Source organism: Aspergillus pseudotamarii, assembly GCF_009193445.1.
Source record: "Aspergillus pseudotamarii strain CBS 117625 unplaced genomic scaffold BDV38scaffold_14, whole genome shotgun sequence".
In the NCBI taxonomy this organism is placed as follows: Eukaryota; Fungi; Ascomycota; class Eurotiomycetes; order Eurotiales; family Aspergillaceae; genus Aspergillus; species Aspergillus pseudotamarii.
In genome coordinates this window covers 232070-258219 of record NW_022475028.1, presented here as the reverse complement: position 1 = coordinate 258219, position 26150 = coordinate 232070, and the positions used below count along the sequence as shown (strand labels likewise).

At 48.4% G+C, this 26150-nt stretch overlaps 9 protein-coding genes across 9 annotated transcripts; 5 read left to right on the top strand and 4 right to left on the bottom strand.

The window, feature by feature from the left end:
* Positions 1–1760: 1760 nt before the first annotated feature.
* BDV38DRAFT_280715 (uncharacterized protein) lies at positions 1761–2578 on the top strand (the record flags this gene model as incomplete). The annotated part of the gene is made up of 2 exons (XM_032059378.1): positions 1761–1885; positions 1969–2578. The coding sequence occupies 2 exons, from the start codon at positions 1761–1763 to the stop codon at positions 2576–2578; spliced, it is 735 nt and encodes a 244-aa protein (XP_031915862.1).
* A 745-nt stretch (positions 2579–3323) lies between these two features.
* Positions 3324–4251, top strand: BDV38DRAFT_241221 (uncharacterized protein). The gene has a single exon (XM_032054006.1). The coding sequence runs from the start codon at positions 3543–3545 to the stop codon at positions 3819–3821; it is 279 nt and encodes a 92-aa protein (XP_031915861.1). The 5' UTR covers positions 3324–3542; the 3' UTR covers positions 3822–4251.
* Positions 4252–6144: 1893 nt separating this feature from the next.
* BDV38DRAFT_280714 (uncharacterized protein) lies at positions 6145–11109 on the top strand (the record flags this gene model as incomplete). Its single annotated transcript, XM_032059377.1, has 5 exons — positions 6145–6550; positions 6606–6729; positions 6804–7115; positions 7182–7966; positions 8021–11109. 5 exons carry the CDS (start codon positions 6145–6147, stop codon positions 11107–11109), a joined length of 4716 nt encoding a protein of 1571 aa, XP_031915860.1.
* Positions 11110–11445: 336 nt separating this feature from the next.
* Positions 11446–13239, bottom strand: BDV38DRAFT_40589 (putative endo-1,3(4)-beta-glucanase). Its single transcript, XM_032063292.1, has one exon. The coding sequence runs from the start codon at positions 12962–12964 to the stop codon at positions 11783–11785; it is 1182 nt and encodes a 393-aa protein (XP_031915859.1). The 5' UTR covers positions 12965–13239; the 3' UTR covers positions 11446–11782.
* Positions 13240–14368: 1129 nt separating this feature from the next.
* On the top strand, positions 14369–18627 carry BDV38DRAFT_291075 (uncharacterized protein; the record flags this gene model as incomplete). The annotated part of the gene is made up of 4 exons (XM_032061653.1): positions 14369–15370; positions 15434–16242; positions 16300–17640; positions 18394–18627. Exons 1-4 carry the CDS (start codon positions 14377–14379, stop codon positions 18625–18627), a joined length of 3378 nt encoding a protein of 1125 aa, XP_031915858.1. The 5' UTR covers positions 14369–14376.
* Positions 18628–19035: 408 nt separating this feature from the next.
* BDV38DRAFT_269580 (glycoside hydrolase family 16 protein) lies at positions 19036–20006 on the bottom strand (the record flags this gene model as incomplete). Its single annotated transcript, XM_032056987.1, has 5 exons — positions 19036–19079; positions 19132–19184; positions 19256–19431; positions 19488–19519; positions 19577–20006. The coding sequence occupies 5 exons, from the start codon at positions 20004–20006 to the stop codon at positions 19036–19038; spliced, it is 735 nt and encodes a 244-aa protein (XP_031915857.1).
* Positions 20007–20700: 694 nt separating this feature from the next.
* On the bottom strand, positions 20701–21842 carry BDV38DRAFT_241206 (uncharacterized protein). Its single transcript, XM_032054005.1, has one exon. It carries the CDS (start codon positions 21757–21759, stop codon positions 20758–20760), a length of 1002 nt encoding a protein of 333 aa, XP_031915856.1. The 5' UTR covers positions 21760–21842; the 3' UTR covers positions 20701–20757.
* A 419-nt stretch (positions 21843–22261) lies between these two features.
* On the bottom strand, positions 22262–22931 carry BDV38DRAFT_280709 (uncharacterized protein; the record flags this gene model as incomplete). Its single annotated transcript, XM_032059376.1, has 3 exons — positions 22262–22565; positions 22645–22851; positions 22915–22931. 3 exons carry the CDS (start codon positions 22929–22931, stop codon positions 22262–22264), a joined length of 528 nt encoding a protein of 175 aa, XP_031915855.1.
* Positions 22932–23532: 601 nt separating this feature from the next.
* Positions 23533–26017, top strand: BDV38DRAFT_280708 (Zn(II)2Cys6 transcription factor domain-containing protein; the record flags this gene model as incomplete). The annotated part of the gene is made up of 5 exons (XM_032059375.1): positions 23533–23600; positions 23663–24009; positions 24077–24659; positions 24710–24993; positions 25059–26017. 5 exons carry the CDS (start codon positions 23533–23535, stop codon positions 26015–26017), a joined length of 2241 nt encoding a protein of 746 aa, XP_031915854.1.
* Between the last annotated feature and the right edge of the window lie 133 nt (positions 26018–26150).

Sequence of the window (26150 nt, the reverse complement as noted above, 5' to 3'; positions counted from 1 at the left end):
AGTCATAAGGGTACGGTTTCTGTTAGTGTCCCAGCATCAGTCAGACGTGGGGGCTATTTTAGAGAGCGGGATGATACTGTATGATAGGTGCTGTGATGTTTGTAATAACGAAATAATGAATAATGAAATTCGAGCTCAGGACCCATCAGCCGTTCTTCTCGTCTAATCAAAGATATCGGTCCCATTATATCCAACTTGCCTACTGTTAAAATTTACCAATGCTCGAAATCCCATCCTTGAGACGAGTAACTCTAAACTAGTTTCCTGAATCAGACCGAAATATGGACGTGTGCGGCAAAGCTACTTCCTGCGCCAAGTTTATGGAATGAAGAGGAGGGATCACAGGTTTTGGACCCATCAAATATAGTTGCTACGCATTATTTGACGCATTTACGCTTTCTGCTTCCAACACTCAGCAGTGTTTCTTTGAGATATCTTTCTAACTTCCTCAGCTTTGACCAATCCCAGTCAACAGTTAGCCTTGCAAAGATGTCGTCTAGAATGTAAATCTTAATATCCTACATATGTAGTGTTACTGGAAACAAAGTAGCGCCCAAGGGATGCCGAGACTGCCCAAACTGTACAAAGTGAATCCTCGATGCACTTAATACAAAAGTCTAGTACAAGATAGCTAAGACCTTGTCTATATCATAACCAACACAACGCCGACATCAATCTCACAGGTCCTCCGTAGCTTGCTCTGAGTAGAGTTCCACTGGGGCATCACGGTTAACGAGATGATTTACATGTATATTGGACGTAATAAGTAGTGCACATCTTGAACGGTCTGGTCAAATTAGTTCATGAGCCAGCTTGAACCCGCATATATGCCATACTACATACCCTCCCAAATACTGTGTATTCATTGGACCGATGTGTAAGTAGAATGACCCAGTATGTTCGCTGCTTCACAAACTATCAGTGCCATGGCCCATTTCAACTTGTAGACTTGTTAACATACCTTTCTGTCCCTGTGATAAGCTTGAGAAGACTGAGGAGCTTCTCGTACCGAAGGTTGCGGAGGCCTTTTTATCTACCAATATAGCTGCATGTCAAAGCGTCAATCCTGCCGCCGGGGCAGATAATGATGAACATTATGCGGTCGAACCTCGCAACCTTGTACATGGCAAGACCGATGCACTAAAAATGTCGTGCCTCTTGTACTTGAACTATGTATATACGTTGCATCATTCGATACTGGAAGTTTCAAGAGAATATGGCCTTTTAGAAATATTTTTAACGGTTGTCCAAGCGCTAATCGAGATATAATTTACCTTTCTTAGGAGCCATTTAATGTCTCACAAAGCTACCTTAAAAAGCAAAGCGCAGACTATCATTGCTCGCCCAGGAGGAATCTACACCACTTTGTGTCAGGCTAGGCGGCTCTTATGGTCCTTGGAAAAGAAAGTAGGTATACATCCCTGGTATATCATTTTCAAGTGGCCAGTATGAAGCGCCACATCAGCTTACTTGGGAGTACTTAGGGTTCATGCCAGTTGCAAGCAGGATCCACAGTGCAGCAATCAAATCCTCCCGGGGGCGTTCGTCACTGGTGATTTGACAAGGGCTTTGGCCGCCGCGGGATTAAATAGACAATAAAAAGAAACGTCAAACCACTAAGGGCTCCCCATGAATGTCCATGGAACTTGCCCTAGGGAATACGTGTTCCTTACCGTCGCTAATATGTGGTTTACTTATTGGATTGTGACTATCCGTCTCCTGTTATCTACCTAGCAGCACTCTTTCTATCCTCCACCAAAATGGCAATTGATCGGTTGTCATATCCTACCACTGTTCTCTCAATGGAAGTTGATGGGGAAGACGATAGCGAGTATAGGATACTCTTCCACGGTCGCATTCTATATGTGACTATCGCCCTAGGAACGTACGACAGAGCAACGCTATCTATGCCCCTCGACTCTTTGCCGGATCTTCCTCATGATGATCATGGAATCACGCTTTTATCAGTCGGGATAATCTGACCGGCGGGCTGAAAACGTTGCTATCTACTCGCGTGTTTCCCAGCGTCAAGTGCATTTGGCACGCAAGCCTCATTGACTGCATGGATCTTACGAAGACGAGAACAATTTCGCCGAACGCGTTCGAAGTGACCTGCCCGCTGACCAAGTTGGGGGTACAGGATAAAGTCATTGCCAAGCTCGCCCGCTTCGAATGGGAAATACAAGGAATAGAACGGGAGACTCAAGCCTACAAAATGCTAGAGCGGCCTGGTCTAGCGCCACGGTTTGTCGGTTATGTCCATGAGCATGGACGCATGATAGATCTTGTGTTAGAGAAGCTCGAGGGACGTCATGGTTACATTGAGGACCTCTCGACCTGCCAAGCTCTTCTACAACGCTTCCATGCCCTTGGCTTGCTCCATGGGGATGTCAATCGCTATAATTTTATTGTACAGCAGGGATCCGCGAAGTTGATTGACTTTGAGCATAGCCGGCACTGTCCACGTGAGGTCGAGGCTATGAATACTGAGATTAGCAGTTTCCATGAGCAATTGGTGGAGGAGCCGTGGCGTGGTGCAGGAATTATCTTCAAGGAAATTGAAGTCCATGATAATTGACAGGCTCTGAGTGCTCTTGTGACCTGTAATTCACAGCTATGCTGTGAGGATAACAAGGGAGGGAATGACGATGCTTAGCCCAGAACTGAACTTCACGTCGAAACACTACACATGGATAAATGAGAGACTTTGTTCGCTGATCTAGGCTTGCTTAGATCTCGTATATTGGGCGGTTCCATGGTCAGTGTCTTGGACATTATTTTTCTCTTCGCAACACTGTGCGCCCCATTTATCCTATTAGACCTATGAACCACTATTTTCTATATGGTGTTATGAATTTCTACCGACACCCCAAGAAATACATGAAATTACAAACATCTCCTTTTCCTTCAGCCGCACCAAGCGGCATTGTACAATATGTCTCATAGAGGGTCCTATTGAGCGTATGTATGAGGCCTTATGAAGAATGCAGTGGCCGAGGATCATACTGTGGGATGATAGCTAAAACGAGACCTACCCATGGACCCTGATATGAAGACATCCCCTATGATTAGCGCATTTTGATGGAGAGCAAAACCTCAGCTAAACTAGGTAAACGTTGAAGCTATGAGCTCCTAGATACCATATATCTTGTTTTACACCTGGCAAGCATAGGTATGAATAAATCGTGAGCAGTAGCTAATAAGAGCTGATGCACAACTCTCTGAGGTGCAAATATGACACCACAACAAACATTCTATGCGCATGTTACGAGTTGGAATCATTAATTATAAATATGATATTGACAATACAGGGGTTTACCATCCAGAAACCAGCTCAGTCTACGGTTTGCATTTCCACCTGCCATTTAGCAGCCATTATGACATACGTACCTAATCCAGATGTGAGGCTGCGAGTAATTGGCCATGCATATATGTAAAGTTAATCCTGGGTAGGTCCACCGGCCAAGCAAACTACACCACCCGTCGGTTCACTCTTGAATCTTGACGTACTTTTGCAACGCTATGGCGAACGTGCTCTTGAGATGCACTTGGGATGGCGGTCAAGGTCCAGACCCCTGTCGCTCAGATGGAGCTTCGCAATACTCAATCTATTAGGGTTGTTTCCAGGGTCGCACTATTCCGTCTTCGTGAAAGTGATCAATTTGACTTTTGTCGGAAGGTTCAAGAGGAGAGTACCAGAAGCTCCAGTGGTTCGTCTACCCCAATGGCGGTGGATACAAATAGTCAATGCTCTGTGCGATACGACATTGTACAATCATCCTTTATCAACATATAATCGGGGTTTGGTTTTGGAATCGTGATTGTTACCCACAGGAGCGAAGCGAATTGTCCCGCCATCACAATGCCGTTTGTTGATCACATCACATTGCATCCGAGATCAGATCACTCTGAGGGGTAACCATCTCGCATGCGTCATACCGGTGTTGGCCCACTATTTCCTCAGTCGTTTGACTCCGCAGTTTTCAAATCATTGTTGCTATTGTCAGGATTATATGCTCGGTCGATGCGGAACAGTGCGACAGAAACCCCCTGATTTAGGGCATGTCCTACATAGTTGGCATGAATGCCTAGTTGTATCACAGTCACGGTGACAGTGTATCGGCAGATAAGGTCTCCCTAGCTTGGGCGACAAAGTAATACTTAGAATAATCGCCATATTCAAATTAAGATGCTATCGGTTGTTTTGAAACCGATCTAGGTGTAATTGTGCCAGGCTACCGCAGGTCATCCAATCAATCGCACCAGGAGAAATGTAACCGACAGACCTGTGACAATGATCTCCCTTTTTTCTGTTCCCGCCCAGGACTTTATAAAACCAACAAGGCGTGCTTTTACAGTACCTCCACGAGGCTCTGTGCCCAATATCAGCCATGTACGGTGATAGTAGTGTAGTGGAGATTGTGTAGGCGTTCTAGAAGATATGATTTGGTGTTTCGGTTGTTGCCCGTTGGAAGAAGTAAAATAGCACCAATGACACCAATCCTTCCAGAGAAATACGGTTCTCCTCGCGACAGGCAACAATCCAGTGAGAACGATGGATCGTCTTGGACGTGACGGATTTACGCGCCGTGGTGGTCACTTGAGGTGGAGATACGAACGGTGATTGGTGGGCGGAGGTGACGAGGGCTGCAGTGTGAAGAAACGCCCGTCTGCAGGTTGAGGGCCAATCAGCAGCCATACATCACCTGGGATCACCTGGGATCACCTGGGATCACCTTACATCTGCCTCCGCTCTGGCAAATACCACCAGTGTCCATCACGACTACTACATTCCCCCCCGCTTTGTCCCATACCTTCAACGACTACTCAACTTCGTACTACTTAGCTAGACTGTTAGCACTGACTCTTATGCAGTTGCCTTTTATCTATCTATTAATATGATCCATACTAATGATTGACCAAAGTGGTACCACTAACGCTTCTAGTCTGATGATATTTTCCCGCCCACTGCATCTTGGTACCGCCAATTGGCCGTACCCTCACTGCCGTCTCTATTAGCCCCAAACCTTGCGCAGTGTCGATGTACTCGGATCATGCGGTGGGATTGGACTTGATCGTGATCACTGACCGGTTCTCTAATGAGGTACTAATTAACTTAGTCTCGATCGGGTGGAGGTTTTATCCAGAGCTCCTCGCCATGTATGGGAAGATGGACTGCCAAAACGTCGACCAATGCCAATATCAGGTTGCATCCCTGCACGCTCGTTGGTGCGCGTGTGGCCGAGCCATTGATGGGTCCTATCGGTCCCCTCCTACTAATCAGATTCCTGGACGGTTCTCCCCTGCTCGGTGGTGGACATCCTGGTCGCTGGAAGCGCCCGTCAATCCACCTTGGCGCGAGCTCCAATTGCTTCATGACTGGAGATTTTGATCGTCCGTGTCTGTCGTCTCGCAAGACATCGCAGATTCCTAGAGTCTGTGGGTGGTCTGCACGGGATACGATCGCCATGAACTAGATAGAGAGGCTGGCGCTATCAGGAGGAATCATAGGAGCTCGCGCAATGTACCTCCTGGAAGCAATATCTGGTACCGAGAATTAATATCCCCCCTGTCCCTCCGATCGTCTCCTTATTCATACCCCCTCCCCGCCTCCGCTCTAGTTCTTTTCTTAATCCTTCCCCTCCCTCCCATATGCCACCAACGTGGTTTTCTGGTTAGCGCGAGGGTTCCCTGGTCTATCTGCTGCATCTCCGTTGATTTCTTCACCTGCATATTTGTGCATTCGCTTGCTGCCCCAATTTAGAAATTTTTCTGAGTACCGTACCGGTCCCAAGTTCTTAATCTCGCACGCCCCTCCATTCTCGCTGACCGCTGCTCGGGTCCTCTCGGGCCTTCAGACTTCATTTACATAGTCCTGCCCCTGTTCCGCTTATGTCTTCGGTCGGAAACTCGTTAATGCCCCGGTGGACTGTGTGCTGTCGTCACAATAGGCACTTGCAGCTGTGAAGACAGTTATCGCCAAAATCTCAGCGGACAGGCGACGAGGTAATTGTTTTCTGCATGCTGGAACACCCAGTGCCATTCTGGCTCGAGTGGGACTCAATAGTGAACTAGAATTACTAAACCCGTTGAGTGTACGCATCTTCAAGATCAAATAAACTCGGTGCCGGTGCAACCGGAAGCATGGTCGAATTGTCATGGAGTGCAGCCGCGGTTCCGGATTCACGACCTACGAGGATGAAGACATTAGCGCCACCGATTACGTCGGTAGCTCCAACGTCTGAGTCTACCTTTGTGCCATGCGCCTCGACAGCATCCCTCTTCCTGTATGCCGAAAGCTCAGCCATTGTGTGCCTCCACCACGATACTTTGGCTGTCGAGCGACGCTTCGAAAGCCATACCGACGATATTGGGTTTATATCGGTAGACAATGTCAGTGAACGCGGCGCAGGGAGACTGGTCGTTAGCTATGATATTAGTCAAACGGCAATTGTCTGGGATCTGTTTACTGGCGCGGTGGTCGCACGGTTCGCATCATTTGACCAGCTCCAGGTGGCCACTTGGATGCGCAATGGCAATGTAGCGTTCGGTATATCTACCATACCTCTATAGATTGTTTGGTAGCAGGGCTGATACGACTGTAGGAAACGTAAAGGGTGACGTGATCTTGTTTGAACCATCCACATCGGAGCATATCTCTTGCCGGACGATCTTCGACCCTATCACAGCTTTGGCGCCGTCAGCAGACTGTCGAACCTACGCCATTGGGTATGCATCTATTTATTATCTTGCCAGTTAAGGTCTTGAAACGTCAAATCCAAATCATACTAACAAAAAGCTAGGTACCAGAATGGATCAATTCTGATAGCTACTCTTCACCCCACATTTACTATCTTGCATACGATGAGCACATCCCGCGGGCCGTCCCGGATCGTCTCGCTGGCATGGCATGCATCATCATCAAAACAAAAATCGGATATGCTTGCTACCCTTTCCGCAAACGGTGATCTGAGGGTATGGAGCGTGGCTAAGCCCGCTGGTAAAGATGTGCCGCGGGTAATCAGGGTTCTCAAGAGATCGGACACGTCTTCCTCCACCGAGCCTAAGTGGATGGCCTGGTCGAAGAATGGTAGGATCGTTCAGTATCTCGAGGGGTAAGATAGCGCTGCAACTCTAACGCTGCCCATTCTGTGGTTAAAATTACTGACAGCTGCTGCTAGGGAAACATGGGCCTGGGATGTGCGAACCAAACATGTCACGTCGGAACCAGTTCCAACGATTGACAATCCTCGTGGGTTCGCCAATTATGGGCCAACAGCCACATTATTTACACTAGGGCCTCACCACACCATACAGCAGTATGACCTTGAGAGCCCGGGATTAGTCGCCAATGTCCAGCATCCTCCCGGTGGAGTCTTACCAACATCCGAGGACGCCAGAGCCCGTGGTGTGTCAGCACGTATGCTCCAAGACCCACCAGAGATGAAGGAATCCGGTGCCATGTACGGCACGAGACGAGCTCCGTTCGATCCGAGCGGAATCGAAGCTGTACGTCAACAGCGTGCCGAGCTAACTAGTCCTGTCTCTTCACGAAGTCAGGCAAACACCATCAGTTCAAAGGCCTCCTCAGGGAAGTACAGGATGCTCCCCTTTTCATCCCCAAGTAGATCGGGCCACACCGCTACATCCTTTTCACTCACCTCCGCTAGTGGTAGAGATACGCCTCAGGCATCTGGTGCATCTTATGCGTATGCTTCTTCCGTATCCTTATCATCTGTGAAAAGCTCCCGTGCCGGCTCTCGTTTGCGAAACGAGGTCCAGCCCAGCCCAGCAGATAAGCGCATGGATCTGTTTCCTTTCACACGCGAACGACTCAACGATGTGCCCTATAGCCGCCAACAGCCCCTGGATGAGACTCATCTCACGCCAGACGATCTCCGTCGTCAAATGCTCAGCGTGGTCTTCGGCTGGGATCATGATATTGATGGACTGATCAACGATGAACGTATGAAATGCTTGGTGTTTTCTGTTTAGATATCTTTGCTAAATTCTGTCTCAGTTAGCCGCCACACACCGGGAACTCAAAGCGCTATTCTACTCGCCCAGTGGCTAGGGGAATCAGACACGGACCAAATGGTGTCAATGCTTAGCCCAGGTTCAGCCTCAACAGCAGATTGGATGCTTCTTGCTTTTAGCCAGATGAGTGGCGAATCACAGGCCAACAAGGTCGGACAGGCTTTCGTGCAGAAGCTCCTGGAAATTGGTGACGTGCATACTGCAGCTACGATTCTTTTGGGGCTTGGCGATAAAAACGATGCTATTGAAGTTTACGTCTCCCAGAGCTATTATATGGAAGCTATCCTGATGGCGTGCCTGGTGACTCCCACAGATTGGCAGCGCCAATCATATCTCGTCCGTCGCTGGGGGGAGCATGTCGTCTCACACTCCCAGCAGCAGCTAGCAATACGGTGCTTTATGTGCACAGGAGTCGAACCTTCGGAGCCTTGGACCTCTCCAGCTGCCCAACAGGCTGCCTCCTTTGCCGAGATGATGGCGATTAAATCACCAATTACCTCCCCGGAACCCCCTTATCCTAATCCGTCAGGTCTTCTACCACCAGGCTCTCAGACAAAGCCTTCCAATAGCCGCCAAGCCAAGACTCCGGCCCTGAAACTCATTACGTCGTTTGACTCACAACCTAGCCAGAAGTTCCGATTCCCCGGTTTAAAGTCGGATGATAGGACACCTACAAATGTGCCCGGAGTTACGCCCATTGCTGAATCCGCTGTAGCTGACTCAGCATTGTCCCCTGGAGGCTTTGGTTCGTACAAACTGAATAACATCCAGAGTCTGAACAATGCGATGAGCTCCCGAACCGGTACGCCCGCCTTTAGTAGAGGGCGCCTATCTTCCATTGGGGAAACCCCCGTTGACGTGCAGCCGCCAACCTTTCCATCCAGTGGTTCCAAGAAGCTCGTCGATTATGGCTCAACTTCGGAGAATGATGATCAAGAGGACAAACCCGGTAGCGAGAAAGAAGAGCAGATTGGCCTGCTGCCTTCTGCTACATATGATCCCGATGACGCGTTCAAACCAAGTCCGCAAACCGCTGTCCAAACGAATACAGACACGTTTGCAGGCATCAAGGGAATGCCCTCTCCAGTGTCTGGGCTTTTCGAAGCTCTGAAAGACCGATCTGACAGTCGCAATGGATCTAGGGATAGGAAACCCGATGGACTTCAGCTTTATTTGCATCCTGCTGAAAACTCTGGTACTGATGCCGCCGACCAATGGGATAATGGTAACTTTAGAAGCCCAGCATCAACTTTGAACAGCTTCAGCTCCGCAAAGAGCCCAAGCGTTAGTGGAAGGAGTATTGAGCAATATATCAGCAGCCTTGATGAGGCGAACTATCACTCAAAGAAGCATCACAACTATCGCTCCAATGGTGTAGGACCGCGCAATATGGATGAAACGGCCAGTCAGACTTCAGAAAGACGGCACCACTCGAGGAACACATCCCAGCAAGCACGTGGACGACACGACAGGAGGTATATCCCACCCGCCAAGCGGTCTCCTTCCTCGCCGGTCCCGATGTCCCCCGAGGAGATAGCCCGTTACCACGCCGCTGAGGAGAACCACGACGACACTCGTCGAGCGAAACAGCGTTCAAAGACACGCAGTGCGAGCAGAGTTAGGAAGACACGTTCCCGAAACTCATCAGAGCGTCGGAACAATCGTTCTTCTAGTCGCCATACAGCTAATCGGGTCGGCACCGAGAAACATGACCGTGGACGCAGTGCTGACAGGAAGGGCTCCTACGATAGATCGCCTTCACCTCCATTACCCACGTCTACTACAGACGATGCTTTCAGGCTAGTAGCCAGTGATCGAGAACGGAGATCTCACCAGCGAAGTAGCAGCCGACGTCCGGACAAAGGAAAAGCAGAACCAAGAGCGGGATCCCGGAGTCGCCATGATCCCGAGCCCAAGATCGGAACGGAACATGAACAGTATAACATGGGTACAACTTCCCGTGGACTTGTCGTCGAGATAATACCTCAAAGCGACCATGAGATGCCGACGGAAGACAGCCGGGCCATTCACTCTGCCACTGTACCTCCCGCTGTACCACAAATTGGGCTGTCTGAACACAGAAGGAAGGAGCTCGCAGCGGCGGAACTAGAGGCACGACGGCTCTCACTGGCGCGGAATCCATCCGCGCCCAACATCCCCTTTCCGGGAGAACTGCAACTGAGTCGCACTATTCCAGAAAGCCCCCCATTTTCTGCCAATTCATTTGGCCCACGTACACCAGGAAGACGGAGAGCTTCATCAAGCAAAGCACCTCCAGAGCACCGAAGCAGCTCGGACTCTAACTCATCCCAGTCCGGGCCGCCGGGGCTGGCCACAACACCCAGGGCTATGCGACACCCAAAGTATAACCAGGAGACTGCTCCCCTTGTTCCGAATGTTCCGGACAGCACTGTTCTGCTGAGTGACGCCAGGTATCAGGCCGATGCTGAGAGAATTGGTCGCTCGATGTCTGTTCCAGTGCCCGAAATAAAACAACCTGGAACAGTGCCATCCGACATTCCAATGCATCCGCGATTTAATCCACACCTCCCGAGAAGCCGCTCAACCAGCAGAACCCGGAACATGGGCCATCGCCGGGAAAGCTCGAGAGAACAAGGCGGATACAGCTATGGAGGCTCTCCAGTGGATATCAGCATCGACGAGGGAATCGAGAACGCGATGGAACTGAAACATTACGAAACTCCTCCTATGTTACCAGAGCTGCAGCACTTGAACGCTCTCCCACCCCCGCCACCACCTGCTCCTGTGATGGATTGTGCTTCTCCTCGCGAGTCTTCAGGGACCATAGACATCGCTATTGACAACGAGAACATGGGAAAGCTCCTACCTCGCGCTATGACAGCCGGACCCGCGGTGAACATGGAGACACAACCGACATTACATCGCCGCCGTATGTCCTTTGAGCACCGACGCGGCAAAAGCGTGAACGAAAGCTTCTCCAGCAAGATTCGCAACCTGGCCCGTATGGGCAGTGTTAATCGGGCACCCGATAATTGGGCTGAATCGCATTTTCCGTATGAAAGTATACCCATTGCCGGCAATCGCATTTAGGCCATTTTGATACTCTCCGCCGGTCTTTCTTTGTCTGTTTTCTTCTATTTTTCTCTTTTCTCTTTTTCTTTTTCCTTTTTCTTTTCCTTTTCTCCTTTTTATTTAGTTTGTTCTTGTTCTCGATGTCCTTTTTGTTCTGCTACTAGCAATTAATTTTTTAGACGTGGTCTGCTTCTCGGACCTTCATGACTAACGACATTTCCTTTTGCCTCCTGTTACGCCCTGTTATGACTCATTAAAGGGCATTATGCGGTTGTTGGATGTATACCCTTCCTGACAGTATGACAAATTCTTGTCCCCCGAGTAACACACGGTGAACTTGTCTGTGTGCCTTTCTTGGACTTTTGTTTATTCCCGCGTATTACTCCTCTTTGTTCAGATCGGGTCTGCAAGGACAAGGAAAAGTTCCTTTGTATCTGGGATTGAGATGGGTCCTGTTGCGATATAGTGCACAGGCTTCCGTCACTCTCACAATGCTTTGATTTCCTTGGTTGTCTACCACTATTAGTGGTAATCGGGCTAGAAGATAATATGATGTTCATGAACGATGCCAAACGTATGCCACATACAGTTAATATACATTGATGAGCCCACACCCCAGACTCAGAACCTACTGCATCGCAAAACCAAGGGTAGTTAGTATAATACACTGTGTCAGTCTACTAGAGGGCAATCAATTCCACTTCCCCCAGCCTTTATTACGCGCTTCGCCCGCCGACTCTTGTCCAATATTCCGTTCCGCATCCAATAACCGCTCAAATTCCGCACGAGCTTGCTCCCTCTCCCGCTGCTTGTCACTCTCTGATGACGGGGGGCTCCATGAGTCCCACTGTGGTGACTGCTGGCTGGATGTATCCTGGCGACTAGACGGAGTAGGCGCAGAAGCATTCTGCTGTCGAATCCGCTCCCAGGCGCTTCCCTGCGAGTAACCAGCCTGCGCGCCCCGATGGGTTCTATACTCAGGCGCCGTGGGACTCGCATCATCCTCGTCGAAGAAATCTCCTCCACGGGCTTGATCAGCACCCAATCCGCCACCAAGACTAACAGGTTCTACCACCGGAGGACGATCAGGACCAGATACCCCTGTAGACTGAACGTCACCACCCGAATACTCCGAAGCGTAATCACCACCCTGATTCATCTCAACAACCCCTTGCTGCTCTCCCACCGACCTCCGGCCCCTGGACTCCATCTGTCTTCTCCTTATCTCCTCGGGATTCTGTTTTTTCAAATCCGCCAAGAACTCCTTCAACCGCGAATCTGCCATCGTATTCGTCGTCTCTTTATAAACAGCATAAATACTCGAGAATGTCGCGCCCGCGACACTATAGAACAACAACTTGAAACCCGTCACAAAAATCGCCCGTCTCGCTACCGTGGGCTCAGCAGCCACAAACCTCTTCGCAGCCTGCACAATCTCCCCGGGAGACGGCATCTTCCCCTCCGGCCCGGAAGCCTTGGGGAAATAAGCCGGAAACAATTCCGACTTCCTGGCCTGCATCCACAACAGCCCTGACCCGACGAGTCCTCCCAATGGCGCGCCAATCCGCTCCTGGTATAAGCTGCGACTGCTGTGTGTGACCATCGCATCTAGTTCGTCTTGTGTAGGGAGTCGCTGGATGAGAACGCGCGCATTTTCGACTCGGCGGAGTACATTAGCGGTTACTTTTCGGTCATAGTTCCATCGCCCGAAGAATCCGAAGTAGAGGGTGAATGGGTCCGGGTTGGCGATTAGGTCGCGTTTAATATAGAGCGAGTGGTACTGGTATTTTGTGTTTGAGGTGGTGTCGCTGTCGTTGGTTGGCTCGACGCCCGTTGGAGGGATAGAGTCTGCTTGGGCGTTTTCTAGGACCATCTTTTTTTGTGGGTTTTTTGGGTTTGTTTTGTGGGTGAGGGAGAGGGAGGTGTTGGAATGGAGAATGTAGTTCTTATTGAGGGATGGAGTTGGAGTTGGTTGTGTGATGCTGTGACGTTATGGCTCGTTATGCGGCTTAGTCAGTAATTTTATTATGCAGTTATGCGGGTTTGTGTTCATAGGCAACCCTACCGATTAGAACCTAGGTAGATTGTCTGATTGACCTGATCTACTTTATATCTAATAAATAAAAATAGAAGATAATTCTATAGTGGTCTACAAAACTTCCAATTTTATGAATATTTTTGATTTTATTGTCACAGCGCGGCTAATATATCATACAGGCGCAATCCAGGCATATGAGACCGTCTGGACTCTGATCATAGTGACTCCCTTGTAGATACTCCAAATCAGCGGTCCCATACAAATGGGGTGTTTATATCCTTAGGTGTTATCATCAAGGTAATCTAAACTCTGAATAGCAATCTGACCTTATTCTAATCACGCAGGGCTTGCATTCATTGACCAACTTGAACCCCTCAGCAGGAGATGCAGGCCTAACAAGGCGCTGGTGTGTCTTGGGCTCTTTAATTCTGGCGTAGACTGTCCGATATTCATCTAAGCCCCGTTAGGCTAGTGGTACTACGTTTGGCAATATCTCGAAGGTAATTAACCCTTTCCTACCGGATCTTCCTACGAAGTGGCTTTTACTACTGGCCTTATCCAACAAATTAGCAACAGTTTATTCTTTGAAGTAGTGATTTAATTCAGCTGTAAAATACCAGAATGTTGCCCCTTAGTGCCGAATTGGCAGTGACCGAATAAACAGAGCGCTCTATGTCGACTATACTGAAGTGATAGGTCAGGTGCCGCTTTATGAAAGCTGCCACCCTCACCTGGACCGAGATATTGTTTACGACAATATGGCTAATAAGATTCGGCTCCAGGGCGCATTGGCAGCGGGATTTCCCTATTCCACCTCCCGCGATTAGCACGTTTAAACTCATTTCATCCCTCACATGATAGAAGCTATTCTAACTATAGTTAGATTCGGGTCAAACTCTAGGGGTTTCAGTGGCTTTATTGGCTGTTAAACATGGAAGCAAACGCATAATGGCACAGGTGACTAAATGATAGTTCGCTCCGTTCAACGAGGCAGAATTGTTATACTTGGTTAGGCGTTTTAAGTGAGGTTGAGTCTTCAGCCTTGTTCCGTTCGCCGCTCTTTTCCCCTCATTTGAGATGTTGAACCCATGAGAACTCACCCAAGAAATTCTGCAGCCAGGCAGAACTGGGCTCGATTGATCCCCTACATGCATGGTTATTCACTTGAAGACTAAGAACGTTGATGTATTCCCAAAGGACTACCCAAAATACCGACGACGTTGAAGAGAGACTTCGGCTGAGAGACTATGCAGCAATTAGCACCTGACGCTTACACGGTCGGCTGGATATGCGCCATAAAGCCAGAACTCGTAGCTGCGAGAGAATTTCTGGACGAAGAGCACGAGATACCGGACTGTATATCCCCGAACGACAACAACAATTACACTCTAGGGGGAGCTGGGCGGCATAATGTTGTCATTGCAGGCTTGCCTAGCGGCGAGTATGGCTTATGTTCCGCGGCAAGCGTCGCAAGAGACATGCTGCACAGCTTTCCCAACATCAGAATCGGCCTAATGGTGGGTATCGGTGGGGGTGCACCAAGCCGAAAGCATGACATCCGTCTAGGTGATATTGTCGTCAGCATTCCTCGCGATGGAAAGAGTGGTGTGTTCCAGTACGACTTTGGTAAAACCATACAAAATCAAAAGTTCCAACCCACAGGATGCTTGAACCAACCACCGACAGTGCTTCGGTCTGCTGTGAGTGGTCTTGAGGCGCATTATGAGAGCAAAGGGCACCGGCTGGAACAAGCCATCAATAATGTCCTCAAGAAAAATCCAAGACTGAAGAAGAGGTATCAGCGACCGGACCTAAGCACTGACAGATTATATCAAAATGGAGTTATTCATCCTTTAAACAGTGAAGCAGACTGCGAGGAACTCTGTGGGGATGATCCGCTCCACTTGATTTCGCGGCCCAAACGGACGGAATATGAGGATAATCCAGCTATTCATTACGGCTTGATTGCTTCGGCAAACCAGCTGATGAAGGATGCTTCTGTACGGGATAGACTTGCAGCAGAGATGGATGTTCTGTGCTTTGAAATGGAAGCGGCAGGCCTGATGAATCACTTTCCCTGTCTGATCATTCGTGGTATATGCGACTACTCAGACTCTCATAAGAATAAGAAGTGGCAAGGGTATGCGGCGATGGTGGCAGCTGCGTATGCGAGAGATCTGCTGGACCGAATCCCGCCAAATAAGATTGAGGCTGAGAGGAGGATTGGTGACATTCTCTCCGGTTAGTCTAACAGCGGTTAAGAACAATAACTTTAGCAAGTACTAATTTTGTCTAATCGCGAAGGGGTGCAAGGGACAGTCAGCCAAATCTCGACAGATGTTGGGGAAATCCTTCATGACAAACGAGATCAAGAACACCAAGCCATTCTTGACTGGATAACGCAGATTGACTACGGCCCTCAGCAAAGCGACAACCTTAGGAGGCGACAACAAGGGACTGGCCAATGGCTTCTGGACTCTACAAAGTACCAAACCTGGCTCGAAACCGCCAAGCAGACATTGTTCTGTCCAGGTATTCCTGGAGCAGGGAAAACAATTCTCTCCTCAATTGTCGTCAATGATTTAGGTACACGATTCAAGGACGACAGTAATGTTGGGATAGCGTACCTCTATTACAACTTCCATCGGCAAGATGAACAGAAACCTGAAGAAATGTTATCGAGTTTGCTTAAACAGCTGGCTCAAAATCAACCTTCTCTACCAGAAACTGTGAGGTCTCTACACGATAGGCACATAAAAACGCGGACACGGCCGTCTTGTGAAGAAATCGCGAGTACCTTGCAATCTATAGCTGTCATGTATTCTAGGGTATTCATTATCATCGACGCACTGGATGAATGCCAACCATCCGACGGCTACAGGACAAGATTCTTGACAGAGATCTTCGCTCTCCAGGCGAAGAGTAGGGTGAACCTCTTTGCTACTTCGAGGATCATTCCTGAAATTATAGAAAGGTTCACTGGAAGTGAATCGCTAGAGATCCGTGCCAGCCATGACGATGTACGCAAATATCTGGACGATCGAATTAGTTTCCAATGCGAATCACGCATTCTGAAACGCGTGGATCTCAGAGAAAGAGTGTCGACCGCAATTGTAGAAGCAGCAGACGGAATGCATGTATTACTCCCAAAAGATCTGCTCAGCTAACAGTTAATCAGGTTTCTGCTGGCAAAGCTCCATCTAGACTCACTTATGGATATGAAATTGCCAAGAGATATTAAGACCGCACTGGATACCCTCCCGAGGGGCTCCAAGGCCTATGATTGTGCCTACCGGGAAGCTATGGATCGGGTGAATCGCCAGGGTCCAATTTCCGTGAAGTTCGCCAAGAAGGTTCTGTCATGGATCACCTGCGCAAAACGACCACTGAGTACGATGGAACTTCAATATGCCCTAACAGTAAGGGAGATTGACGAACCAGAGCTCGAAGACAACCTTCCCCAGGTCGCAGATATTGTCTCCGTGTGCGCTGGGCTGGTGACAGTTGATGAAGAGAGCGACATCATCCGTTTAGTCCACTACACGACACAAGAATACTTTTATCGAACGAAAGAGCAATGGTTTCCAACTGTAGAATCAGATATTGTGACGACTTGCGTTAGATATCTCTCATTTAGCTCGTTCGAAAGTGGGTATTGCGAGACACGAAAGGAGTTTCGACAGCGGCTACAACTCAATCCCCTTTATGAGTATGCGGCAAAAAACTGGGGCCATCACGCTCGCATTACTTCAATGGAGGAGGAAGAGCAACGGTCAATTTTGCGCTTTCTTGGCAGCGAAGCTAAGGTATCTGCCGCCTACCAGGCACTGGTCTCTGGAACACTACATTACTATGGCAAAGAAACCCCGACTCGGATAACAGGAGTACACCTTGCTGTGTTCTTTGGGTTGGAGAAATTAATTACGTTGGTTCTCAAAAATACGCAAAGCCCAGATGTTAGGGATTCAGATGGTCAGACACCATTGTTCTACGCAGTTGAGAGAAGCCATGAAGCAGTAGTGAAATTGCTGCTTGAGAAGAGCGCGGACCCGAATTTGCAAGATGCCAAGAGTCGGACGCCACTTTTTTACGCCGTAGATTGTGGCCATGAAGCAGTAGTGAAATTGCTGCTTGAGAAGAGCGCAGACCCGAATTTGCAAGATGCCGAGAGTCGGACGTCACTACTTTACGCTGTGGAGAGAGGCCACGAAGCAGTGGTGAAATTGTTGATTGAGAACAGTGCGGACCCTAATTCGAAAGACGAAGAAAGTCGAACTCCATTGATATACGCCGCAAGGAAAGGATATGAGGTGATAGTCAAACTGTTGCTCAAAGAAGGAGCTAACCCGAACTCTAACGATGACGATAATCGAACGCCATTGATGTACGCCGCGGCAAACGGTCATGAAGCAGCGGCGAAGCAGTTAATTTTGGCGAGGGCCGGTATCAACAGTAAGGATATGCTTGGAGCGACACCGCTGCACTGGGCGGCCTGGGGACAGCATGCGGCGGTGGTTTCACTCCTCCTGAAAAGCGCAGCTGATGTTAATATATTGGATAAGAGCTATAGCACGCCGTTAGCTTGGGCAATCGAGCGCGAGTTTGATACAGGTATCGAGATGCTCCTCAAGAACGGCTCCCAGGTGAACTATTGGTATAGACTTGATCTTGTTCGACATAAAGAACGGAGATTTGCGGAGCTTGATATTCTAAATGTAAGTGTACATGAATTACCTGAGACAATGAAGTGATGGCTGAGACTCTAGACTGGGCCTTAATAGGCGCTTCCTGGATTTGCAATTGATGATGTCCAGATTTTTGTAAGTGAATATGATGCTTTAAGAGGCGAACTGGTACTGATGGTGCCTTCTTAAACTGTTATAGAACCTTGGAGACATTAATGATAAAGACCCGAATAATTATTGGAAGTATATTCGTACTCTTATTGCTGAAGTGCTTTATGACCCCGTGATGGAAGCTGTCGATTCAATCCTCCTTCATCCAAGACATGAAAAGACTCGGCGTACTGTACTTCTCAACCCTTCTGTGAATAGAGTGTACAAATCAGTGTTCGATACTTATCGGAAACTATGCGAGCTAGCTGATCTTCCACCAGAGTTTCAAGAAAGGATTGTTAGTGAACCCTATCTTGAATAAGGCGAATTGGTAACTGATTCTAACTTCCGTGGTTATCACAGCGAGCCCGACAACAAATTCTAACTGAAATGCTAAATGGTGAACTTTCTCGGAACAACCTTAAAAAGGTTACACCGCTGTTGCGGGCCATAGAGAAAGGAAATCAAACTGCCATCAGACTACTGCTGGAGCATGGTGCCAATCCAGTATCTAAGGGTAGTTGTGGCTGGACCCCCCTGTCGCTTGCTAAGAGGAACGGGGACATGGCTATCATCAAGTTACTGCAGTCGTATGGAAGATCTTCTAAAATTAACCCGCAGCCTGGCGAAACGGGGTACCACCAGAATGACATCTCAACATAAAAGAGATGACGCAGTTACGTGGTCCCGAGTTGTTATTAGGTTATCCAAAGATTGATAGCAATGTTTCTTGCTCTTCTAGTAATTCGAGCTCAGTGATGACATATTGCATCTTAATTATTTCTCGCATATCTTAACTACCTTTCCTCCTTCAATGCGGCATGCCTTACGGTTGTGTGGTCTCTTGTTTGTACATCACCGTTGGTGCCTCATGTAGGCATCATTACCCCAGTCAGATATCTAAAGAAGAGTCGAAATTCAAGGGCTATATTCTCCACAAACCTACTGATAGGGCAATAGATCCTTGGGCTGCAGCAATGTTGTGTGATCGCTAATTTCCACTGCAATAGACCTCAAGGTCTTCTGCCTACCAGCTATCCTCCGATGTCCTTCCTAGATTTAGGACCCCCTCTAAATCTGATCGAAAGATAGGTTCTTCACGCGGTAATAGGTGTCTAATCATTCAGTAAGCTAAGTCCCGTAACAGCTAGACCAGATAGTACTAACCCGTGCTAGGACCAGGGGATCCGGATGATCCCTCCATCTGCAAATTGATAATCCTGCAGCATGTTAGCCTGTGTAAATCATATATGAGATCTCCCTCCCGTTCTAGGACTTATCAAGTACTCACAGATACAAAGGCTTCCCAACATAGTCGGCCCCGTATTGAGTCGTTACCTCCACATCATCGAGGAAGTACTTAACCATGATATCGGCGTCGTTCTCGGCACGGATCTGGGTCTTGACCTTGTGGAAGTCACTCGGAGACGGGTAGTCTGTGTTGTGGTTCATGACTTCGGAAGAGGTCTGCAATATTGCGGTTAATTGTGCTGACTTATATGATATTAGATAAACGAACTCACATTGAAGACATTGAAGGTAATTTGCCCCGTTCCTGTTCCAATTATCAGCCAAAAGGATTGACACGAAATAAGTATCAAGCAACACCAACCCTTCCACTCGGCCATGTCAATCTCGGGCGGCCAGCTCTCCGCGCTGTTCAACCAGAAAGCGGGCCACGTTCCCTTATCAGTGGTCGCCTGGAACTCAGCCTCGATGTCGAAACCAGAGCCCGCTTCAACAGTAAACGTGTTCTTGGAATGCACTGCGCCAGAGAGATAGTTAATTTCCTGGCCTCCACTAGTTGCCGGCTGGCCCGTGGTCGGCTTTGCGACGAGCGTCAGTGTGCCGGACTCGACGGAGATGTAATCGTGGTCGGTGGAGTTGCCGACCATGCGGGCTGAGCCGTTGTGGTCGCTACCCCATGGGTACAGGTAGGAGAAGTACTCTTCGAGGGAAGTGTAGGAGTCGAAGCAAGTGGTGGGAATAAGGTTCTCCGCATAGGCGAAAGAAGCAAGGGAAAGGAGCGTAATGGGTCTCATCCTGACAATATCCAAAGTCCGACTTAATTCACCTCTCAATGATGGGAAACAATAGAAGCTAAGTAAAAATAAAAATAATCACCGACAGAACCCAGGGTATTTATCCCCATCCCATAGACCATGTTCCCCGAATAAACGGAATCGCCCGGACACAGATCTGCACGGTTGTTTTGCATCTGCGACACCACGCTAATGTAGCTCTATATTAACCCCACCGGGATATGGCTGTAAATTGCAGGATCAACACATCGGAGCTGCACCACTTTTGTTAATGATTTTCTGTTCTATTCGGGGGCCAAGTTGGATGTAGTCTCGGTGTATCTAGGCCGATACAGTGATCTCTGAGGACCTTAGGGCTTGATTTCCTTTTTCGGTACGGAGGGTTGGATTGCTGCTCTGGGGTTAGTTTGGCACTTGGCGATTCATAAGCTAGAAAGTGATGTCATTTTCTTGGTCCTTCATTTATCAGTATCGTTATCTAAAGCTTGTTTACAGGTTTGATATTGATTTTGTTTGGGAGAGAGTGAGTGGTGCGTATCAAGTTCTGGGTTGTATGCATGGCTGCAGGTCCGTGATTCTTGGCTTTATACTGCTATTATGCATAATTCTAGATAGGCGCCCATCATTCCTTGTTTGAATAGAATACGGACTCCGCATCCAATCTTTACTCAACGTATCCCGCCGATCATACATTTCTCGATCCAGGTTAAAGACATCACTCCGAGATATAAACGGAAAGAAAACGGTCAGATCACCGACGAACAGCCCGATCCAACAGATCCTCGGTATGCCTCCATACTAACTCCGGCACCTGCTGCTCCCGATACTCCTCCATGACGTTTCGGCTCGGTCGAACCTCCCCGTTCCAATTCAAGAGATACGCTCCACTCCCCGTCTTCCCAGTCGTACCCTTCGCAACCTCTCCTAACTCGACGGGGACACCCTGGGCCAGGATATCTTTCTTGGCCGGGTACCGTGCAGAGCTTAGATGAAACAGATGCCGTTCTCCACTTTCCTGGAGACCGACGGAGAACGGCCACATCAGAGGCCATATTCCATAATTGTAGAACGTCGAGATAGGTGCTGGGAAACTGTTTGTGTAGATGTTTGTACCTACTAGACCGGGGTAGACGTGGACAAAGCTAACGGCTGGGTGAGTCTTAGCTAAGTATTCCATACTCAGGGAGGTCATGGTGATGGAATGTTTGTAGGCATTGAGCAAGGAGAAGTTATGCTTGAGATCTAGATCGTCGGCGTTGATACTAAATTCGAACCCGCCACCATAGACACTCACTACTCGACTTGGACCTGCTGATTCAAGCAATGGAAGGAGGTTCTGGACGAAACGCATGCGTGCATAATAGCGAAGGGCGAAAAGATAGTCGATTCCCTCGGTGGTCTCGTTTCGGCCTCCGAGGGAGATTCCCCCTGGTGTCATGAAGAGGAAGTTAAGGTGTTTTTCTCGTTGGAGAATCTCTTTGCAGGCTGCATCTACACTGCGGATGAGTGATACGTCGGTTTCGATGAAGTTGAAGCGGCCTTTTGGGTTTAGTTGTTGGAGTTCGGAGAGGAAGGGCTTTGCTCGTGATTTACTCCGGCCGATTATGTATGCTGTTGGACTGTCTGTGTGTTTGGCAAATTGACGGAGTGTGCTCTGGCCCATTCCACTTGTGCCTCCGACAAATAGGGCTGTGAGGTTGGGGATTGTCCGGAGACTGGCGTTGGATGCCTGGACTATCTTGAGCGAGACCATCGTTGGTAGAGGTGGAACGGGCGAGAGAGAATTAAATCGATAAAGGATATCAAGAAGGAAGTAGCTGATATAGTAGAATCGAGTCAATGTATTTGTATTATGGTGATTTAATCGCAAGTGTGATATTATCTCATGGTAGATGTGCTGATAGGGCTCGCCTTTTTGATCCTCAGCCTGTCGGTGATCCTTCGCCGATGAGGGATCATAACAATCCCTCGATCCTCCCAACACACGATCCATCATTCATCCAACATAATCCGTCAATTATAATTTTGGTTCAACGATCTTCACTTCGATTATCTTACTTATCCCAAAGAGCTATATTAACTCACTGCGTCACTTCTATATTCCGACCGACTTGAATTTTTTGCGGGCGGATGGACGGAATCTTTCCTCCATTCTTGGGTTCTGTCAACGAAACACAACGAAGAATATGGCATGAGATTTGATTTTTACATGCATTCCCTCTAATTCTAATTTTTTGAAAAACATCCGCTTCAAATCACAACCGACGACATCGTCTAGCAGCCTCATGAGTGTCTCTCGCAGCTCGACGTGAGAAAACCGCATCACAAAAAGAACATCGCAGCTTCGCCGATTCACCACGTCGTTCTCGCTGGTGGCGAATTAAGTTACTTCTGTTGGAAAAGACACGACCATTACAGCAGGACTCCCAGCAACGAAGAGTATCTGACTTTTGAGATGCTTGATTCGTGCGAACGGCGATGGTCGTCTGCGATGCCGCTGATTCGGAACCTGATCGATTACTCATTGAAGGGACGACATCTGGAGCATCTTCCTGTGATCTATAATCGGTCCAGCGAAGTCAGTTAACTCTATCTTTAATGGGCTAGTTACCGATGGCTCGGGTGGGGATATCGATACCCTGTAAATTGGAGACGCTGAAGATCTTCACGCAGACGTCGGAGCTCGGTGACCAGTTCACTATTGGAACTCTCAGCTTCGTGATTTGTGGCTACGGTGGGATCTGCTGGAGAAGTATGATTGCCTGCAAGTCGGGGGCTTTGCGCATTCGAACTCGTATTGAGTGATTGGGGCGAATCCTCATATTGAAACAGATTCCATGCTTCTCTGCACATCACTCAGCTGGGTTAGTCTCTTCTATCGTAAGAGTCATTTCGCTGCAATACGCACTGATATGTGAGGGACATGGTGTGATTCCGCTGCTCGAGTATTGTGCAATAAGGAAAATGTGTCAAGGCCGGACAACATGCAAGAAGGGAGTAAATACAGGTGAGATAAATGCTCTTTACCACACACTACACCTCCAGTATCGCTAAATCTCCACTAATTAGTATGGTTAAACGTATGCTAGGATCATACGGGGGGCAATCTCAGCACACACACGGTATGTGGAGTGCTTTACCTGGACTATGCTGCGAGAACAACACGACAAGCACCAAAAACCTGGTAGCTGTTCGTGGAGAGTGTTTTGCGATACTTTTTGTCTTGAATGAAATCTGAAAAAGATGTACGTCCGACTATTAGATCCAAATACGATCCTTGCCGTCCAAGTCTTGGCCCAACATGCACCTATAATTGGGGTCCAAAAGTTCACCGATCGCTCCAGCCTTGAAATTCTGGCTCGTGCTGTTCTTGGCCGGACGACTAGAAGAGCCACTCGCTTTGAATTACTACACCCTGGTAATTTCTCCAGGGGTCATTTCACTCTTAATTGGACTGCCATCAATTCTCCGGGGGAGCAGCTTGTTTCCTTCTACCCCTCATATGAGGTTCCACTCGTCTGGCGACATGGAAACATGGGATTCGAAAGCAACTGCTGAGCAATCACAACATGGACTGGCTCCAGACCAAAATCCGTGAGTTCGAACATATATGATAGTTGGCATAGCTATCTATAATACTAACAATCAACCAACAGTAATACCCAGCGAGCATGTCACGCCTGCCATGTTTCCAAAGTGAAATGCAACCAGCCGATCCCTGGTATGCCGTGCTTGAGATGCCAAAAGGCATGCAAACCATGTTTTCCCGCGGAGAAACCGCAGAAGAACCATCAACAATTGAACAGTCGCATTCTCAAGATACAGTCTAGGATCGATAAGATGATCTTATCTGCTGTAAAACAAGAGGCCACTGATAACCGAACTCGCCCTCGCACGGACTCCTTTCCACAGTGGCCTACTGATTTGGCTCCTATGTCGTACGCTCCTGGACAACCTGGCTGGGGTCCATCTGTGGGGACTGCCCTACCAATACCCTCCAGTGGTTAGTCTATCTCATACTTGTCATCCTACGCTGAGTTCATTACTCACCCCTCGATCCCGCAAGGCAGTGAGCTCCGGAGCTGTGGATCTTAAAACCAGCATACAGTCGGTCCTGGCCAAAAGTATCACCCCGTATCTTGATCATGCCATGACCGAGATCATCTTCAACCGTTATATCACCAACATGGCTCCCACCTTTCCAGCCGTCGTCTTCCCACCAGGCACAACGGCGGCCGATGTACGAAAGGATAACCCCATTCTTCTCTTAGCAATTCTCGACGTAGCATCGTCTGGGTTCTGTGAGTTGGAGATTCAAAGAAGACTCCGGAAGCTGATCGTGCAGACATACGTGCATTGTATGCTGCGCAGCGACCAATACACCCTCGGCTTACTGCAAGCGTTGATCGTTTCCGCCACTTGGTATCGGTCAATTGAGCCTTTAGAGCCGGGAGAGCAGATGGATATTTATCAGATTGGACATACCGCTGCCAACATGGCTTTAATCATGGGACTAGGTGAGAGATTGAGTAACACGAACAGGGAATCCTCAGCGTTGCCCCGGCAGGGGCAGGCCGACCGACACCAGAATGCCCAGGCAGAGCTTCTTGGGGCTCGGAGAGTCTGGTTGGGATGTCATTACATTTGCTCGAAGTGGGTGAACAGAGTCGACGTCAATCCATGCTATTGCTAATACATATTAGTACTTCTATGTCTCTACGGGCGCCAAACGTCATGAGGTGGACCCACTGTATGGGTGAATGTGTAGAAGTTCTGGAAACCTCTCCGGATGCTTTCCCATCTGACAGGATTCTGTGTCAGCACATACGCCTACAGCGTATAACCGAAGAAGCTACAATGCAACTGTCACGTAAAAGCGCTTCTGATTCTCTGTCGTCACGGGCCAAGCATATCCAAGCATCACATCGTTTGGCTAAGCGACAACTCTGGGACTGGAAAAACAACATACGTGGAGGCGATTTCGATGGTAAGCACTCTTCCCTTCTTCCATAGATACATAGATCTGAGAAATAACGAACCTTTACTACACAGGTGCACTACAACTCTCCTATCATTTCTCGTCCTTGTATCTAAACGAAGTTTCCTTTTGTGCTGCGTCTGAAAACGCCACCTCCGACGCCGAAACATCATCAGAAGATCAGACACCACCCACCATCACCATCCCAGCAGACACATTCAGCGAATGCGTCGAGACAATCGATCACATATTCCGAGTTTTTACCTCCTTAGATATGTCTGCGATTCGAGTTCTACCAGCAATGCATCTGATCCGGATGATTTACACCGCGCTCATCCTAGTCAAGCTTCACTTTGCGGCCATCACGTCGCCTAACGAAGATGCTCAACTACAAATAAACCGACTTCAAGTTTCCAATCATTTAGATTGCATCATACAATTGTTCGCAGGGTGGGGACCACTATGGCCTGCTACCAAGTTGACGACAGTCTTCCGTAGGATTCGGTCCTGGTTTGAAGATGACGATATGATGAAGCGGGATGGCTCATGGTTGAATGTGTGGAGACTTGGTCTGGTGTCTCAGCATCCAGAGAATACCCAATCCAGTATCGACCTGGTTGGGTCTACTGATGGGTCATTGCTATCTTCTGACTCACAAGATCCGTCCTGGATGCTCCCTGTGGACCCTACTATTATGGATACCATTCCCTTGTCGTTCAATTCCCCGCTGGAGTTCAGTAGTAATGGGTTTACTCCTACATCCAGTGATCAACCCATCGATTACTCGCTACTGCCCAGACAGACATGTACTTCTGTATCCGACGTCTCGGTTGGTGATGATCTCGGCATGAATGCGAACATGATAGATACAAAAGATATCGATGCTACCCTCGACATGGACCTAGAGTTGAGCCAACTCACGAATATGCACTTCGACTCGAACAATCTACAGCTACCATTATCCCATGACTCAGATGGCGTCTTCTACGATTCCAGGGCAGAATATACACAGAGAAACGACCAATCACATTAAGACTGTTATTCCAGATAGGGCTTCGGATTCGCAACTCCCAATCCATAAACTATCAATAGTATCTTCCAATTTCGTCAAACAGTCTAAAAAGAACCGCGTAGTACCATGGTGTTTACTTCCACTCCTTGCCCAG